A 16642-nucleotide genomic window follows, 5' to 3' on the forward strand; every position below is an offset into this window, starting at 1 on the left:
ACATGGCTTTAAAGTGGCCAGTTTATATAAGGAATTATATATAAGTGGTCATGGGGTGCAAGGAAGTCGAAATGGGCGAAGAAAACGACAAACCGGGTGAAATTGAGTTTGCCACAACTTTACCAACAACCTAGGTCGCATGAGACACTGGATGGACTTCCCTGCATGCGGGCGACCAACCATGTGAGGTAAGTCATGGGCTATGTTTTTCTTGAGGTTTCTTCATTTTTATATTCTTCATCGCAACTCCATTTTGCCGGACTTTGGTTGCTATAATCTCGGTTTTCGAAGCTCTTCAAGAGTAGATCAATAGGATTAAAATATAGTGGTTAATTCAATAGTATTTGAGAAAGGTAACTTCTTCATCTCTTTCCTCTAAAGATAGGGTGTTAACTGTTCTTCATCTCCGCTCCGTTTCCTCAATCCTTTTCTTAGGTTTTGGGTTCCTTGAGGTGTGGAAAACCTTGGGGATCATTTGGATATAAGGTTGGAATATTTACTTGTAGATCTCAAGTTTCTTCAAAGAAAACTCAAGGTTTGTTAGAAACCTAAATTTAGTATAAATTTAGCGAAGTGAATTGTAGTTGATTTGCAGAACATGTCAAAATATCTCTATTTTTGTGGTTTGACTACATTTGTATGAGTTTAGTTCATATTTGATGAGTTTATGCCTTTTGGCATATTTGGGGCATAAAATTCTTAAGATTGTTATGATGTTTTCTTAGGTGTTTTGAGACACCAAAAAGATAATTATTCCTTCAAAAGTGATTTCTTAGATATTGGGATGATTTGGTACAAAATATTGTTCGACTCTAGAAATAAAGTAACTTGAGTTTATAAAGATTTTATTAGATTTGTTTAACAAATTGAAAGGTCTATTGGCCTTGGGTTGAGTCAAGTACCGTTTTGAGACTTTACCTCAATTTGTGAAATTTGATGATGACACTTGAGCCACAAAAGTGTAAATCTTTGGTAAACGTTTTTCCTTGTTTTTGTAGGATTTTGAAAATACAAACCATACGGTTTTGGACCACTTCGCTATTGAACTTCAATGAAGTGTTGGTTATGAACCTAATCATGTGTATAGTTGACTTGTAATTGTTAACTATTGAAAAATATGCCTTTTCCGCTTATGAGGTTATGTTGGTTTATTTAAAACAATTAAATATTTTACGAAGTATTTTGGCTTGACTTTAGCTCAAAGGAGTTTTGGGGACAATTGTCCGGTTCTAATAGCTCATATATGGAGCTTTAGATGTATAATGCAATTATTTCATATTTGTTGGTTATTATATGTTTTGGGCGCGTTAGTCATTTATTTGGATACGTGTAATTTTAGACTGTAATACGTTGGATCCATAAACATGTGAGTCAGTCATATTGTTATTTGAGAAGTCGGTATTGTGGAGAGGAACCCATGTGGGTTGGATTTTGAGATCGTAGTTGGTATTGCAAAGAGGAATTGGTTTGGGTTGGACTTCAAAACTGTGGGTATTGCGGAGGTGATCTTTTGTCGAGTCAGACTCCGAGACCCTGTGTATTACAGTGATGAACTCGTGAGGATTCAGGCATCAGTACCTATATATTGAGGCTTCGACCTAGTAGAGTTTACATTAAGTTAACGGGGTATTTTGGGGATGAATTCGTGTAGAGTCGGACCCTAGGACCATTGGCTTGTAGGTGCAATTCTATGGTGTGTAAGTAGGCATTAGGGTCGGTAATGCAGAGATGAACTCATATTGGTTGGGTTTCGGGATATTAGGTATTGTAGTAGAAACTTGAAAGGGAGTTAGACATCGGGACCGTGATCTTAGGGCACTACTTAATAACGTTGAAACATGGTTTACTTTGTGTTACGCCATTGTCGACGAAAACATGTCTCCCCCGTCATCGAAAGATGTTGCTTGGGTATCGGGTCTATTCGTGATTTCGAGGATTTTGGGGTACAAAGTATTATCTTATTACATGCATTTTACATAATGAGTCTTATTCACTTATTCTGAAGGGTGAGTTTAGATGAGGGTTTGATTTAAAGAACATTTACTTATCATATTCATTTTAGAAAAGGTATGTCTTTGTGAATATATTCCTTTTGATTTTAAATGCTATTTTAAAAGGAATTATCGGGATAAAGGGAAACTCTTTGGATTTTACTGTTTTATGTTTATGAGATAAACTGTTTTAACTCAGTCGGCGCTAAGCCTAACACTTTTTCTTATCGATATGTATATCAGGTCTTAGAGAAATCTGAGTTGCATATGGATCTTTGTAGAGGTTCCGATAGGATGGCTTAGAGATGTCATCCGCTTTTGAAGATAGCAAATTTTATGCTATTAGTAACACCCAAATCATTCTAATTCTATTTGGGAATTACATAATCCTTTTAGAACTCTAATATGTAACTTCATGTAATTTTCGTATTAAAGTTACTTTGTATTGAAAGATTTTAAATTTTTTAAAATTTCTGCTATTTTCTAAATTTTGGGGTGTTACAATATTTATCGGAGATGGGAAAGTTACATATTTTTTGTTTAACAAATGTGTGGGTAACTCAGGTTTTCTAATTTTTTTTCATTTGAAATGCAACCCTGATGTCTAATTTTGCGATCGTGGCACCTGTACTGACAGGCTGTGGGTGTGAAATTACACATGGGTTCGTCCTCCTAGGTGGAGAGTTTCAAGTGATATTACTGACTTAATCTTTTTTGTTGCATAATGTATCTTTTAAAGTTTCCGGTAGGGATTTCGCATGTTGGTTCCTTACAATGAATAGATGTTTTCGCTACTTTATCTCTTTGCCATATGGTGGACAAATTCTTTCTGCAATCTACTCCTAATGAAAAATCCACATTGTGGAACAAGCTAATTCTTAGAAAAGTGAACATTTTTATTTGGAGGGCACTCCGTAACAGATTGCTAGTTCTTGAAGAGCTCAACAAAAGAGGAATTGATCTCGATTCAATGCTTTGTCAATTTTGTAGCGATCATGTCGAATCAATGGATCAGTCTACTTGGTTGCAAGGTCTCCTCACGTTATTGAATAACATCTTAAAAAGGTGGAATATCAACTTCGTTCTACCTTCTTCCTTCTCCGAGTTATTGATTTACGATGGTGGAAGGCAAATTGTGGGAACGTTGAAGGGTGTATGGCAAATGGTTCTTTTGATTGCGACTTATATACTTTGAAAATCCAGGAATGCTTGTATCTTCAAGGGGGTAAATGCTTGTGGTCGGTGACATCCGGTTTCAATTGTTCTATTGGATTGTTTCTACGCTCAAAGATTGGTTTTTTTTTTCTTTCCGAAGATGGTGTTGTTTAGGTTATGTTCTTTTGCTGCTTCCAGAGGTTCTGTTGTTCTTTCCTTTTTGGGTTTTGCTTGTTTCCCTCTTTGGTATATGCTCCTCGCAACTTTCTTTAGTAGGGCTCTTTTTTTGGCCTTTTTTAATGTTAAATACCCTATCAAAAAATACTCAAACTTGGGTTTTCTTCTAAAATTGCATTTTAATCTTTTTACGTGTAAGAGGTTTTTCTAATAAATTATGGCTGGAAATTTGGAATAAGATGGTTGAAGTTGATTACAGAAATAAGATGACTTATCAACTATTTCCATTTATTTTTAAAAAAATCACGAAAAAAAAACTTGACTTGCTAACACAATGAACCATTAAGTTAATTAAAAAGTCGTTACCGAACACTTATTAATTAAGTACTTACCGGCAATAGTCATCACTCTCATTTACCTTATCGGATAATATTATAAACCAAATAAAAATGGACTGTTGCTAAACGTCTTTTACTCTGTAAATGCTAACCGAATGAACAACTTCGTTAAAAAATTAATTTCTAAGTCTATTTCAATTTCCTTTTATGGGGTCAAAAATGAAAACAAATATATTATATTCTTAGGGTAAAAAGTTGATGGACCCATTTGCCCCTACTTATTTAACAGAAAATATGGGGTAAACGCGTAAAATCATCAAAGATTTTATTAACATGTTATAGTATATTATTTATATTATATTATATAATATTTTGATAAAAACTCTTAAAAACCATTTTTTATGCATGAAATACTGTTTATTGATGCATATTACTTAAAATTCAAGATTACAAGTAAATTATACGTAAGTACAACTTATTAAAGCTTTATATTTGAATTTGTGTAACTAACTGCAGATAAACATAATCAAATAGAGAATAAACATTTCATTTTAAATATAAAAAATCTAAAATATAATTAGTATAATTATTGAGTTCTAACAAAATATTTAATTATTTTCTTTATAAAAAATTATATTATTAAACCAAAAATAAAAAAATGAATTATATTATTAAACAAAAAATTAAAAAAAAAATGAATTAAAGAAACACACATAAAAAAGAAATTTTAAATAGTTAGTTTGGTATTTATATCAATATTTTTTTTCCAATTTTTTATGATATATCTTCATATTTATATTTTATTCAAAAATAAAACCATTATCGTTTTCCCAAAACCATTTAAATTCATTCACTTTTATTTTCTTCATAATCTAATTTTCTTTATTAAAAATATAACAAAAATTGTAGTCATTAAATTCAATTCGTGTATGAGGCCATGTTTGCAACCATGGAGCTCTTAATGTTTCAAGCTAAATCTAGAAACTTTGACATCTTAACCTCTTTTTGTTTTTTTCTTTTTTTTTTCAACATTTTAAATATAATATATTTATTAAATAAAATCCACATGTGAAGAAAATGTAACGATATATTTACACACATGTATTATTATTAAAAATTATTTTACAATTTATAATCGATTTATAATATATATTGTTAATAATTATTAACAAAAGTTTCTTATTGTTTTAATTGATCTAAAGTTGTATTTTAATGAATTTGCTTTATAAAATAGTTTTAGGAATTTCATTCACATTTTAATATACAAAAAATGTTAATGGCACCCCAAACGTATATCCCTACAAATGTTTAGGGTTTGAATTTTTTTTTTAACCTGGTTATACAAGCCGTTATATAAGCCGACTAATCCTCAAGCGACCACCCGTTTCGTGGGTAGGTTGGAGTCACCACATCTGAACCTCTGTGGCCACAAGGAGATTTTTATTCCTCATTGGATTCGAACCTAAGACCTTCAGACACTTTTGACCTTTGGAACCCAAGCTCATACCAATAAGACACCACCCTGTGGTTTTCTGTCTCATGTTGTCCCACCTTGTCCCAGTTCTTGTCCATGTCCCATGTCGCGTCAAACGTGGGACAGTGAGTTTTTGTTCTGTCCCATGCTGCGCCAAATATGAGACAGTGGGTTTTGTCCCGTCCTATCCTATCCCGTCCCATGTATCAAACGCAGCCTTAATATTTATAAAAACTAAAGAAAGAAAAAACATTTTAAGTTAACAAAAAAACAAAGAAAAGATGGTTATTTGGTGGTTTGCTACTTTATTTATTGATTTTGGCATTTTGCATACATGGTGACGAAAAAAGATGGAATTTAAATAGTGTTTGATATTTTTATTTATTTATTAAGAAGACTAAACTATCCTTTAACTTGTAATGCATCATTTATGTTGAAATGAACAAGATGAGATGGTGTTTAAGGGTATTTTAGTCTTATTATCACATTAATATTAGAAATTTAGATAGAATTAAAATTCACGACCACTCATGTGAGTGCATCTTAATACATTCATCATTAAATTAATTAAACATAAAAATTAAAATCAATTAAACAAAAATTTCAAAATGAATAAACGAAAAATACATCTAAAATATATAAAACAAATTATGAAATTCAATTTCACTGATGGTTACAAAAATAATTTTACTCAAGTATGATAATATAATGAGTTAACAAGTTACTGATAAACAATTGTGTCATGAATAATTTTTGTTCCATAAGGTTCATTTCTATTCAAAACATATTTAAGATTCATTATTAAATGGTCAGATTAATTTAAACATTTTAAATGTTATACTTACGTATGCTTTCTTGGTCTCTGGAAAATATAAAGATTTAAAGTTATATATATATATATATATATATATATATATATATATATATATATATTCTTTTGGGATCTTAAAAAAGATTTTTCAACGGGGCATAAGAAAGCACTATGGTTGAACTTTCTATTCTACATGCTTTTGGCTTTTGTTTTTCGTTGGTACCTCACAACCTCTTGTCCCCATTGTGAAGAAAACCCCAAAAGCAAAAGCAAAAGTTTCAAAAAGAAACCAACAACTTCTACTTAAAACCCCTTCACTCTACTTGCAAAACACACACATACTCTCTACCTCTTTTTGCTCTTATCAACATGGAAGATGAATGTAGCCCTTTCAATTGGGACTGTTACTACCAAGAAGAGGTATAGGCACTTGTCGGGAAGTTTCTTGATTATGATTTAAGATTTTTCACCAAATCAAAGCGTTTTGATTGGTTTTGTGTTTAATGTTGATTTTTTTTTGGTTGTTCTGTCGAGTAGGCACAAGGAATTGAAGAGTTGAAGCACACTTTGTTGTACACATTGGAGTTGGAAACCACAATTGCTTGTGCCCATGAAGAGATTGCAAGAAAAGGAGATGAAGTTTTGCATTTCAAATGTCTTTTGTCGAAGACCATTAAGGAGAGAGATGAAGCCCAATTGAAGTGTCAAGGGTTAGTTATGGAAAACCTCATTCTCCAACAAAAGGTTCAAGAATTTGAAGCTAATGCTACATCTTTTGTTAGAAACACTCCCACTAGTTACCTAGAAGATGACCCTGTTTTAGGGGTGGATTCATCTTCGGGTTCTGATGAAGACTTTGTTGGAGCACAAGGAATGGACAAAGTGCAACTACCGCTGACACAACCACCAGAACCGGAAGTCATTGATAATGTAGTATTGAAAAAGGGGTTGCCTGAGAATGGCAAGTTTTTACAGGCGGTGGTGGAAGCAGGTCCATTACTCCAAACCCTTCTTCTAGCGGGCCCGCTTCCACAGTGGCAACACCCACCACCACAACTCAATTCAATTGAGATCCCACCTGTGACCATTCCCTCAACTTCCACCACCACAACTCGGATGCTCCTCCACCAAGATTCTTGTGTTAGCACAATCATTGGTGGTGGCAGCCACAATAACAATGGTGGTGGAGGATTGATCACTAGGAAAAGGTGTTTAGAGCAAAGTTGTGAAGCACTTGACTATGATTCTAGTCCCACCACCAACACCAACGCCAAGAACCAAAAGGTGGTTCACCAATCACCATTGACCAACATATAGTGACTAGTGTTTTGATTCCTTCCAACCATAATTTAGCTACAAAAATTTGTCAATTTCCATCCTTTTCATGAGGCTTGGAAAAGTTTATTAGGATGAAAGGGACGAGTATCATGAACCCTTTGCTTTCCCCCTTTAGAATTTGTGTACATTAATTACTTTTTCCCTTAGAACTTAAGTATCCTAACTATTATTAGCAAAAAAAGAGAGAGGGCACAATCAAACCCTTTGAGCCTCTATGTTTGATTGAGGGCTTTCCTTTTTTTTTTTATCATTCTATTTTGCTATCAAATCGCTACTTTCAAGTCTGATTGAAATTGATATTTTTGACATTCGTAGTATGCAGTTAGAATCCAAGTCATCTCAAGCGATATGAGATGTCTTATCCACATTTTACGCTTGTTTTTTTCCTTTTTCGGTATTGTTTTACTCTCCTTTCACATATACAGTGTGAATTTAGGCGAGTCTCTTGTATACTCCAGAATGATGGAGAATTGTTTCTATGAATGAAAAAACCCTTTTGATTTACGTTACTTTTTAATGAATTTGGGCGAGGTCGTTTGAATACTCCAGAACGACAATAATTATACATAAAACAATACTTATATATATATATACATATATATATATATATATGGTTTTATGTATGATTTTGAAAAAGGAAAATATGATTGTTGTGCTTTAACTTTACACCTTAGATGTGGTTATGGTATATATTTTAATGAATGTGAAAGGTGTGGATTGGGTAGTAGAGTTTTTGGTGGATGTGGGGCTCTTCTCCTGAGCAGTTGCATATCATTACTCCTGCTTTTCCATTTTTTATTTTTTATTCTTTTTATTTATTTATTTTCCTTATTAAATAATTATTGTAATCATTGAAATACAATAAAATATATCTTTTTCATAAACAATTATATTTTTGTTCCTTGTAGTTGTCCAACGGATTAGTCAGTACGTATAAAATGACTTGAAACCCACCGTTACCTAAAAAAATGTTCATTGGCGTATTTTGTTCTTTTATGCATCTTAACAAAATATAAACTTATGGGCCGTTTACTAAATACTTATCTTGGTAAGTGTTTATCGGTTCAATTATCTTACGGAATGAACATAACAAATACCTAAAACTTACCGGGTAAGAGGAAAGGCAATAGATCGATGGTCTTACCCGGTAAGTGATGATGGTGACTCTTACCCGGTAAGCGCTTACCGAGTTATGAACGCTTACCATCAAACAATTTTGACGGCCAAGAATGTTACTCCATAAGGTAAGTGAAAATGGTGACCCTATAGTCTGTTTTAGAAAATATATATTTAAATAACCGTTAATTAATTATTTCGTAACTGTTTTTATTAGAATTGTTTTTAACATTTTCTAATTTTAATTTACCTTAAAAAGGTATAAATTATATATTTAGAAATATATACAACGGTTGACATAAATTTATTAGAGAATCTTTGTGTTAATTGAGTGAATCAATGATCCATGGTGTGTGTCTGCCATTAAAATGACATCTATAACCGACTCACTCATTCCTTCAACTATTGCTCCTAATTCATTATATGCACCTTTCACTCCATGAATTAAATAAACCCTAAAATGGTAATTCAACTATTTTATGTGTTCTTTTAGATATTTATAAAGACATTGGAACATGATATATAAGGGGTGTTTGGGATTGTTTATAAAAGCTGTTTTTTAACTTATTTCAGTCTGGCATCGATGATAAGTTGTTTTCTGGTGTTTGGATAAGAAAAAAAAACTGCTTATATCGATGTCAAACCGGTAATAAGCTGTTTTTGATAAGTTAATCCTTCATGACTATGAAAAACTGTTTATTACCAGTTTACAATTTTAACCATGTTTTATTTAACTCCGGTTTGATACCACATAAGTTAATAAATATTTTTACAAAAAAACATAAATTGTTTTAAATAAGCAATCCCAAACACCCCCATAATAGTTGTTGAAATCGGTTAGCTAGAGATGTTTGCAAAGACATAATAGATTGGGTCTGGAGAGAATATTTTGGCGTACAACAACATGTGATAAACGACTAGTATAAAACCAATATAAATGAATATGTACCTGTAGTTGTATTAAAAGCTTATTATAATAAAGAAACCGTACAATTAAAAAAAATATGGTGATTTGAGACAGGATTTTCGTGTTGTCAACTTCGAAGTCGTCGTGCAGCTTGAGGTAAGTGTTAGGGCAGGGCAGGGGTGTTGTTTGGCACACGGAAATTGGTTTTTGCAAAAAATTTACTTCACGTATAAACAATACTGTCGAAATTTATAAGAACGAGAGGAAGAGAAAACAAACATGTTGAAGTAAAATGATTCACCAACTTGGCTAATTTATTTTTCTTGAGCCCACCCCAGGACATACCAATCGACTCGGATCTTTTTTAGTGAATAAACAAAAATCATTTTCTATAAAATATGGGTACATACTTTCCTATTGATAAAAGCTTGAATGGATGTTACAGACACTCAAAATAAATATCACTTACAAAGATATGAATATCAATAATAAACAAAAGGGATTCAAATATCAAGATTAGATGAGTGTTTGTGTGTTTGTGTGTTTGAAACACCCATAATTTTCAAGAAAAACAGTCGGGCAGCAGTCAAGAGACAGTCAGAGAACGGTCGAGAAATGGATGGGGAAACTGTAGGAGAACGACCAAGGAAAAACATTCGAGGAACAACCGGGGAAACGGTCTGGGAAAGGTCGAGGAACTGGGCGGGGAAATGGTCGAGTAATGGCCAGGAAAACGATCAAGGAACGGTCGAGAAAATGGTCTGGAAAGGCAGGCACGTGGCACAACACGATGTGGGAATGCGGTGTGAAACGAATGGGAGCACGACATGACATGACATGACCCACGAACTAAGCCGCGAGAAGCATTTGAAAGTTGTAAAAATGCCAATTTTAGGGGTTTTTTTTTTCTTTTGGTCATAACTTCTTCATTTCTTATCCGATTTTGATGATTCTTCAAGCTATTGACTTGATTTTTGAAGCTCTTCAAGGGGAGATCAAAGAGGGTTAAATTTGTTGTTTATTATGGAGATCATAGTGGTGAAAGGTGAGTTCTAGATCTCTATTTTTGACCTAGGGTTTGTGCACTTTGCATCCTCAAACCTTTATCCTTCTTTATGGTAATTTTACTAAAGATTGAGAGCAGATGAGATGTTCTTGTGAGCGTTGTATCATGGATCTAGAAGTCTATCTTGGGGATTTGAAGTCTTCACTAATGGAAGCTAAAGCTTTAGGGTTTGGAATTTTGGTTTAACCTAACCTAGTAAGGTGAGTTTAAGTTGCTTTGTGAAAACTTTATACATGCAAAAAAAAATGTATATTTTGGAGTCTTAAAGTGTTTTCCTTGATATTTATCAAATGTGTTGATTATTTGATGAAGTTTGAAATTAGGTAAATTTGGTTCAATAAATCTTGAAAAATGTGTTATTTGAGATATTTGAGTATTTTGATAAATAAATCATAAGAGTGTGTTCTTTAATGATTTATTGTATAAATGAAGCTTATTTGACGGTAATGCACTTTTAGTGTATTTAAGTTAATAAGTCGTTTTAGAAAATGCATTTTTATTGACTTGTGATGGCTTTTATTGAGTAATCTCATAAATGTGGATTGTATTGGTCATTTGTGGCTCAAATGAGATTTGGGGATGATTGTTCGCTTTAAATTGCTTCATGTTAAACTTTGGACATGATTTGCATATATTGCATATTTATTTGAGAATTACATGTTTTGAGTGAGTTGGTCATTAGGTTGGAGTCATGTAATTAGAGTATAACGGATTGGATCCATAGTTATGTGAGTCAGTCGTTTGATGAGTGAGGAGTCTTGATGTTCTCACTGAGACCAGTGCTCGAGTAAGCATGGTGGTCGTGTCGGTATTGCGGAGAGAGCCCATGTAGGCTTGAACTCTGAGACGATGGGTATTGCAGAGAGAGATTCATGTAGAGTTAGAATCCGGAGCCTATAAGTTGTCGATTTCATTTGGTATTGCGGAGGTAAATTCGCATAGATTCGGACTCTAGGACCAATGGGTCAATGTTTATTGTTTTAAGTGAGAAATTTTTATGTTCTCACTATAATTAATAGTGAGTGGTTACCAATTCATAGTTTTGAGGGCTTGCGATGGTACCGTATTGGGTCGCATACAGAGCTAGTAGCCTGCCGTGATGCTCTATTAAGTGGTTACAGGGCTAAGTCTAGCAATGGTGCTCGTTGGAGCCATATACAAAGACCGGTGACTTTTATGATGAAAATCATCTAGAGGACGAGTAGGAATCTTGGCTGCCATTGGGGCTTGCGATGTTACTTGTTGGAGTCGTATACGAAGCTTGGGTCTTATGGTGGTACTCAGTAGAGTCGTAGACGGATCCCAATAACCTTGAGAGAAAATTTAGTATTTGGATATTAGAGTTCTTATCCATATTTTATTGGGTTTGGATATTAGAGTTCTTATCCATGTTTTCAGTATTTGAAATTTTGAATATTAAACTTTATTTGCAATTTGAGCATGTATTCGGTTTTGGTTCCATGTTAAATGAGTGCTTTGATTCACGAGTTTTCATTAAGAAAATGGTGAGTTTTAGAAAAGATGTCGCTTTTATATTTAATACATTTGATTTTAGAAATTGTTATTTAAATAGTATCCTTTCGATTTTACATTTTTATAAATGATGAACCTACTTGAATTCATTAGGCGTTAAGCCTAACTCTTTTATTTATCGGCATTTGCATAAGGTCCTCGTTGGAGAATGGTACTAGCGACATTGTGATAACGTTGAGTGCTAGTTAGAAGCACGAGAAAGATTTAGCTACTCAGGGATGTCTTCTGTATATGGAGATAGTGACTATTATTGGATATTAGTATCACAAGTCCATAACCTAGACTTTATATAAGGTTTGATTTATCTTTTCTTGGTGTCAAATCTTATATGGCCATTATAGGTAATCAAGTGTTGATCTATCGAGAGAAATTTATTCCTTATTTGATGTTTTTTCGAAATTTTTTTTAAAATTAGTCGCTATTTCCAGATTTAAGGTTGTTACAGTGATTATTTTGTTTCACTATATATCCATGGGTGTAGTCACATGACAAGAAGTATTTTCAAAGTATACAGGATTATATGAGAAAATTTTCCCTTATGCTATTTAATTTATCGTTTAAAAGATGTTGACTTCCACATACTCGAAAACGAACATGAATGGTGTTGAACACTCAGTTTAAGTTCCAGTATATATTAATCTAAATTTTGTTGAGTTGTAAGATACGGAGTTTGAAAAGACATTTGTATTATACAGTCTCTACACAAATATACGCCAAAAGAATTAAAACATTACATCCAAGAAAATCAGTATGTAGAAAATAAAACGTTTCTAAACTAGCACTTAAAACCTCTTCATTTCAATCCTTCTACTACTACCAAGATTTATATATGTGCATTCTTGGTGTTACTTTACCAGCTTCGTAACTTCATAACAGACACACACTCAAAAACAGTTATTTGATTGTATGCAAATCAAAACAATTTTAAATAAATATTAAAGAGCACTCTGTATATTAATCCGTACAATGGATCCCGTTAAGAATAATCATTCATAATCCCCTAAAGAATGTATGTACATACGTCCCCCGAATAACATATATGTAAATTCCCCTTCTAATGTATTTTTTAACCATTTACACAATTTAGGCAATTTTTATATTTATATTAACTTTGAAATGATTTCATGCTATTAAATATTCGTCATAAGCATGAACTACGATTAAAACGATGTAAAGATTTCAATAAAATTTTATGAAATTTATGAAGTCGGTCTTGATACTCCTTTATTGATGAGTCAACTAAATTTACCTTATACGACAAATATAACTCTTGGGTATCCAAAAAAATGATCTGATATATTCAGTAGTCATCGAGTGCCCCTCCATTTCTAACACAACTATGACCAATAAAATGATTAGCCAATCATTCTAGAAAACTAAATCTAAAATATTTCTTTGACATTCCTTGAAATCAACAAGTTTATATCATTCGTAAACTATTTCAATCATGTAAAAGATATTTATTTTAGTAAAAACTTTGTAAAAAGTACATTTTACATATAAAAACGAATACGAGAGACCAAAATATGAATTTTACAAGTTTTTGGGGTCAAATTGCCACCGTAACAAGATGGTTTTTCGAAACAAGTCGAGTTATATGGAGGTTTTGTCTCTCCGATATCCAAGTCTATGTGTATGATTGGATCTCGAGACAACCCCTTAAGGATTTTATCTCTTGAAATAAATGGCTTACAGCTGAATTCAAAAATCCAGTTGGGCTTCTCGTTTCTCATTGATTTGTTTGCTCGGTTGTTGGTGTTTTCTTTTCCTTGTATCTTTTCCTCATTTTGTCTCCTTTGGCTGTTGGTTACGTCTAGTTATGGTTGCGGCCATCTTGCTATAACAAGTCCTCCTTAGCTGTATAATTCTTGTTCTTTTTTTAATATAGTTTGCTGCTTTTCAAAAAGAATATGGCTTAGAATGTTAGTCTGAAGTCGTGGCCAAATAATTTTTTGAATGCTTTGAAATATAATTTTCATGGGTTTTATAAAAGTGTTTTGATGATTTTCACTTTGTAATAGCAATCAAAGGGATTTCTCACTAGACCTCATGGTCTAACCCTCATTTTGGTGTTTTAAAATTGTGCATTACAGGTCGGACACAATCGGATGATAAGGGAAATTATGAAGAATTTATGATTGCTTGCATGTTGATTTTTGGGGATGTTGTGTTATTGTTGTACCTGAATACTTGTTATATTTACAAGTCTTGTACTGGGATTACATGGAAAACTTTGGTAGCTACTTCTGTAATGTAACTTTTGTATATATATTGGGACCAAATATGAAATTTGTATTTCATGATATATGAAATATGTAGTTATATGCAAATGTGATTATGTGGTGTTACAACACATACAAAAATTATTATTTTCGTGCACAACTTAGTTGATGTATCAAAATACATTTAGCATGTTAAATCAATTTAAATATATGTAACACAACATACAAATCATTTTGAAAACATATTAGACATATATCCCATTTTATAAGTCGTATAAAGACTAACTTGATTTTGAAGAATTTCGGAAACAACCGTGCACAGTTGTTGCCGAAATCCTTTACAACCCCGCCTTGTGTGTGCCAAAATAATAAACATGTCGTTTTTCGGGTTTCATAAGTTAACTGTTCATGTTGTGTTGCTCAAAAAATGCTCATCTTTTGATTAAAAACTTTTCTACTTGCATCCTAACACTTCTAATACATATATCTAAATCATTTTGATTCCATTAGTAATGAGGATTCGGAATATCACACATTGAACAAGGGGGTTCGAATAGTGATTGGTTGTGTTACCATGTGTTATGGCTTGAATACGTAGTCAATCCTATTTCCGGTAGGGACAATTGAACTTATTCTACTTGGATCTTAACACTTCTAATACATACATACATACATACATACATACATACATACATACATACATACATACATACATANATACATACATACATACATACATACATACATACATACATACATACATACATACATACATACATACATACATACATACATACATACATACATACATACACACATACACACATACAAACACACACACATACATACATACATACATACATACATACATACATACACACACATACACACACACACACACACATATATATATATAACATTATTATTCATTTAAACATCAATTTAACACAAAATAATGCATCAATGGACAAATACTCGCACACCATCCTCACCAAGGTTTAAAACCTTCACCAAGGCTTGAACCTTTGACCTCTTGGTAGGTTAAGTTGTACTGTTGATCTGGATACCATTCGGCAAATCCTCTCTGATGTTAATGGGTCCTCTTTGTCGAATCATTAACCTTCTAGCCTCAAATTCGATCTGATTAACATTCTAAACACTATAGAAACATTATAGGCTACTGATCCATTATTAAAACAAAACAAAAAATACCTAAAGATGTAAGTTTAATGGATTCTTAGTTTCTAAACGTCGCACACTTTGTCCTTTATTCTTGATGTTAAGAACACCAAAAACTCCAATCTTTCCCACCTTGTGCTTTTGATTCCATGGGAGCACAATCGAGAGGAGTTTGGATCATCTTATTTCTTTAACTCTCCTCCTCCTTTCAGTCTGTTAATTACCCGAACATTTTAATTCAAATCCATTTTATTTTCCCATTTTCCCTTTAGAATCCAATTTTTGATAAATAATAAACATACTAGATCCTCACTTAGAACATCCTTTTTATCTAAGCCAAAAGTGGAATATTATAACTTGCATATAAAAATAAAAAAAAGAAAAGGTTTAGAAATCATGGCCCAGTTATTACAAAACCACAAGTTCAATTATCGCAATTCAACGTTGATTTTATCTTTCTAAATACATGTGGGTTTTTAAAAAAATAATGTCGGGATTTGAATGAAAATGTCTACACTTGGTTTATAATACTTTCCATTTGCAAGAATCGTCACCAAATGAACTCTAATTTGTGCCACCTCCCTATTATCATGAACTTGAGGTAATTACAAAGATGTCTTTCGCTTTTTGTGGTGTGACATTCGGTCCCTCGATCTTCCAAAGGAAGTCAAACAACCCCTGTCGACTTCAACTTTGCAAGTTTTATCCTTTTTAGTTGTTACCCAATTGTGAAGTAAGTCCTCATACTAAAATATTTTTAAAACTTTCAAGTTATTCACTTCTTCTCCTTCCAACTTAGACTTTCGATTTATATCACTTAGCATTATCCTCATATGTTAATGAATATAAGCCTATAAGTATTTGTTCTTGTTTATATACTTTTTGCACATCATTTCACTTTAGAGGTGCACAAGCTTGAAAAAGCCCAAAATCGGTTAAGTAAATACTAAACCTGGGGTCGGTCCAATCCAAATGTTCCGATAAGTCTGTGATTTTTCATGCAAGTACTAGCTAGGAACGGTCTAAAACATGTCAAAATGAATTGCAATCTCTACCAGAGAGATCAACTTGTCCTCAACCTCTATCCGTCATTAGTAATCTCAATTTTCTTTCCAATTCATTCCAAGTTAGAAGAAGCACTGTATTTTGGGCACCCGATCATAGGTGAAAGCCTGGCCACTACCGATCTAATATACATTTTTTATTCTCTAGTATATCAGTCACACTTATATATTACTAGGTTTTATTTATCGAACCAAATCAACTGTTTCTTACGGTTAATTTACGGATATTTTAATCACACACATACAGTTTTAATGACATCCCTAGACCTTA

At 32.8% G+C, this 16642-nt stretch overlaps 1 protein-coding gene across 1 annotated transcript; it reads left to right on the forward strand.

Annotated features, from left to right (window-relative positions):
* The first annotated feature begins 6284 nt into the window (after nucleotides 1-6284).
* LOC112509476 lies at nucleotides 6285-7793 on the forward strand. Its single transcript, XM_025114456.1, has 2 exons — nucleotides 6285-6366; nucleotides 6484-7793. The coding sequence occupies exons 1-2, from the start codon at nucleotides 6316-6318 to the stop codon at nucleotides 7261-7263; spliced, it is 831 nt and encodes a 276-aa protein (XP_024970224.1). The 5' UTR covers nucleotides 6285-6315; the 3' UTR covers nucleotides 7264-7793.
* The last annotated feature ends 8849 nt before the right edge of the window (nucleotides 7794-16642 follow it).

The sequence above is a fragment of the Cynara cardunculus genome (genome assembly GCF_001531365.2).
Source record: "Cynara cardunculus var. scolymus isolate 2C chromosome LG 3, CcrdV1, whole genome shotgun sequence".
Taxonomy (NCBI): Eukaryota; Viridiplantae; Streptophyta; class Magnoliopsida; order Asterales; family Asteraceae; genus Cynara; species Cynara cardunculus.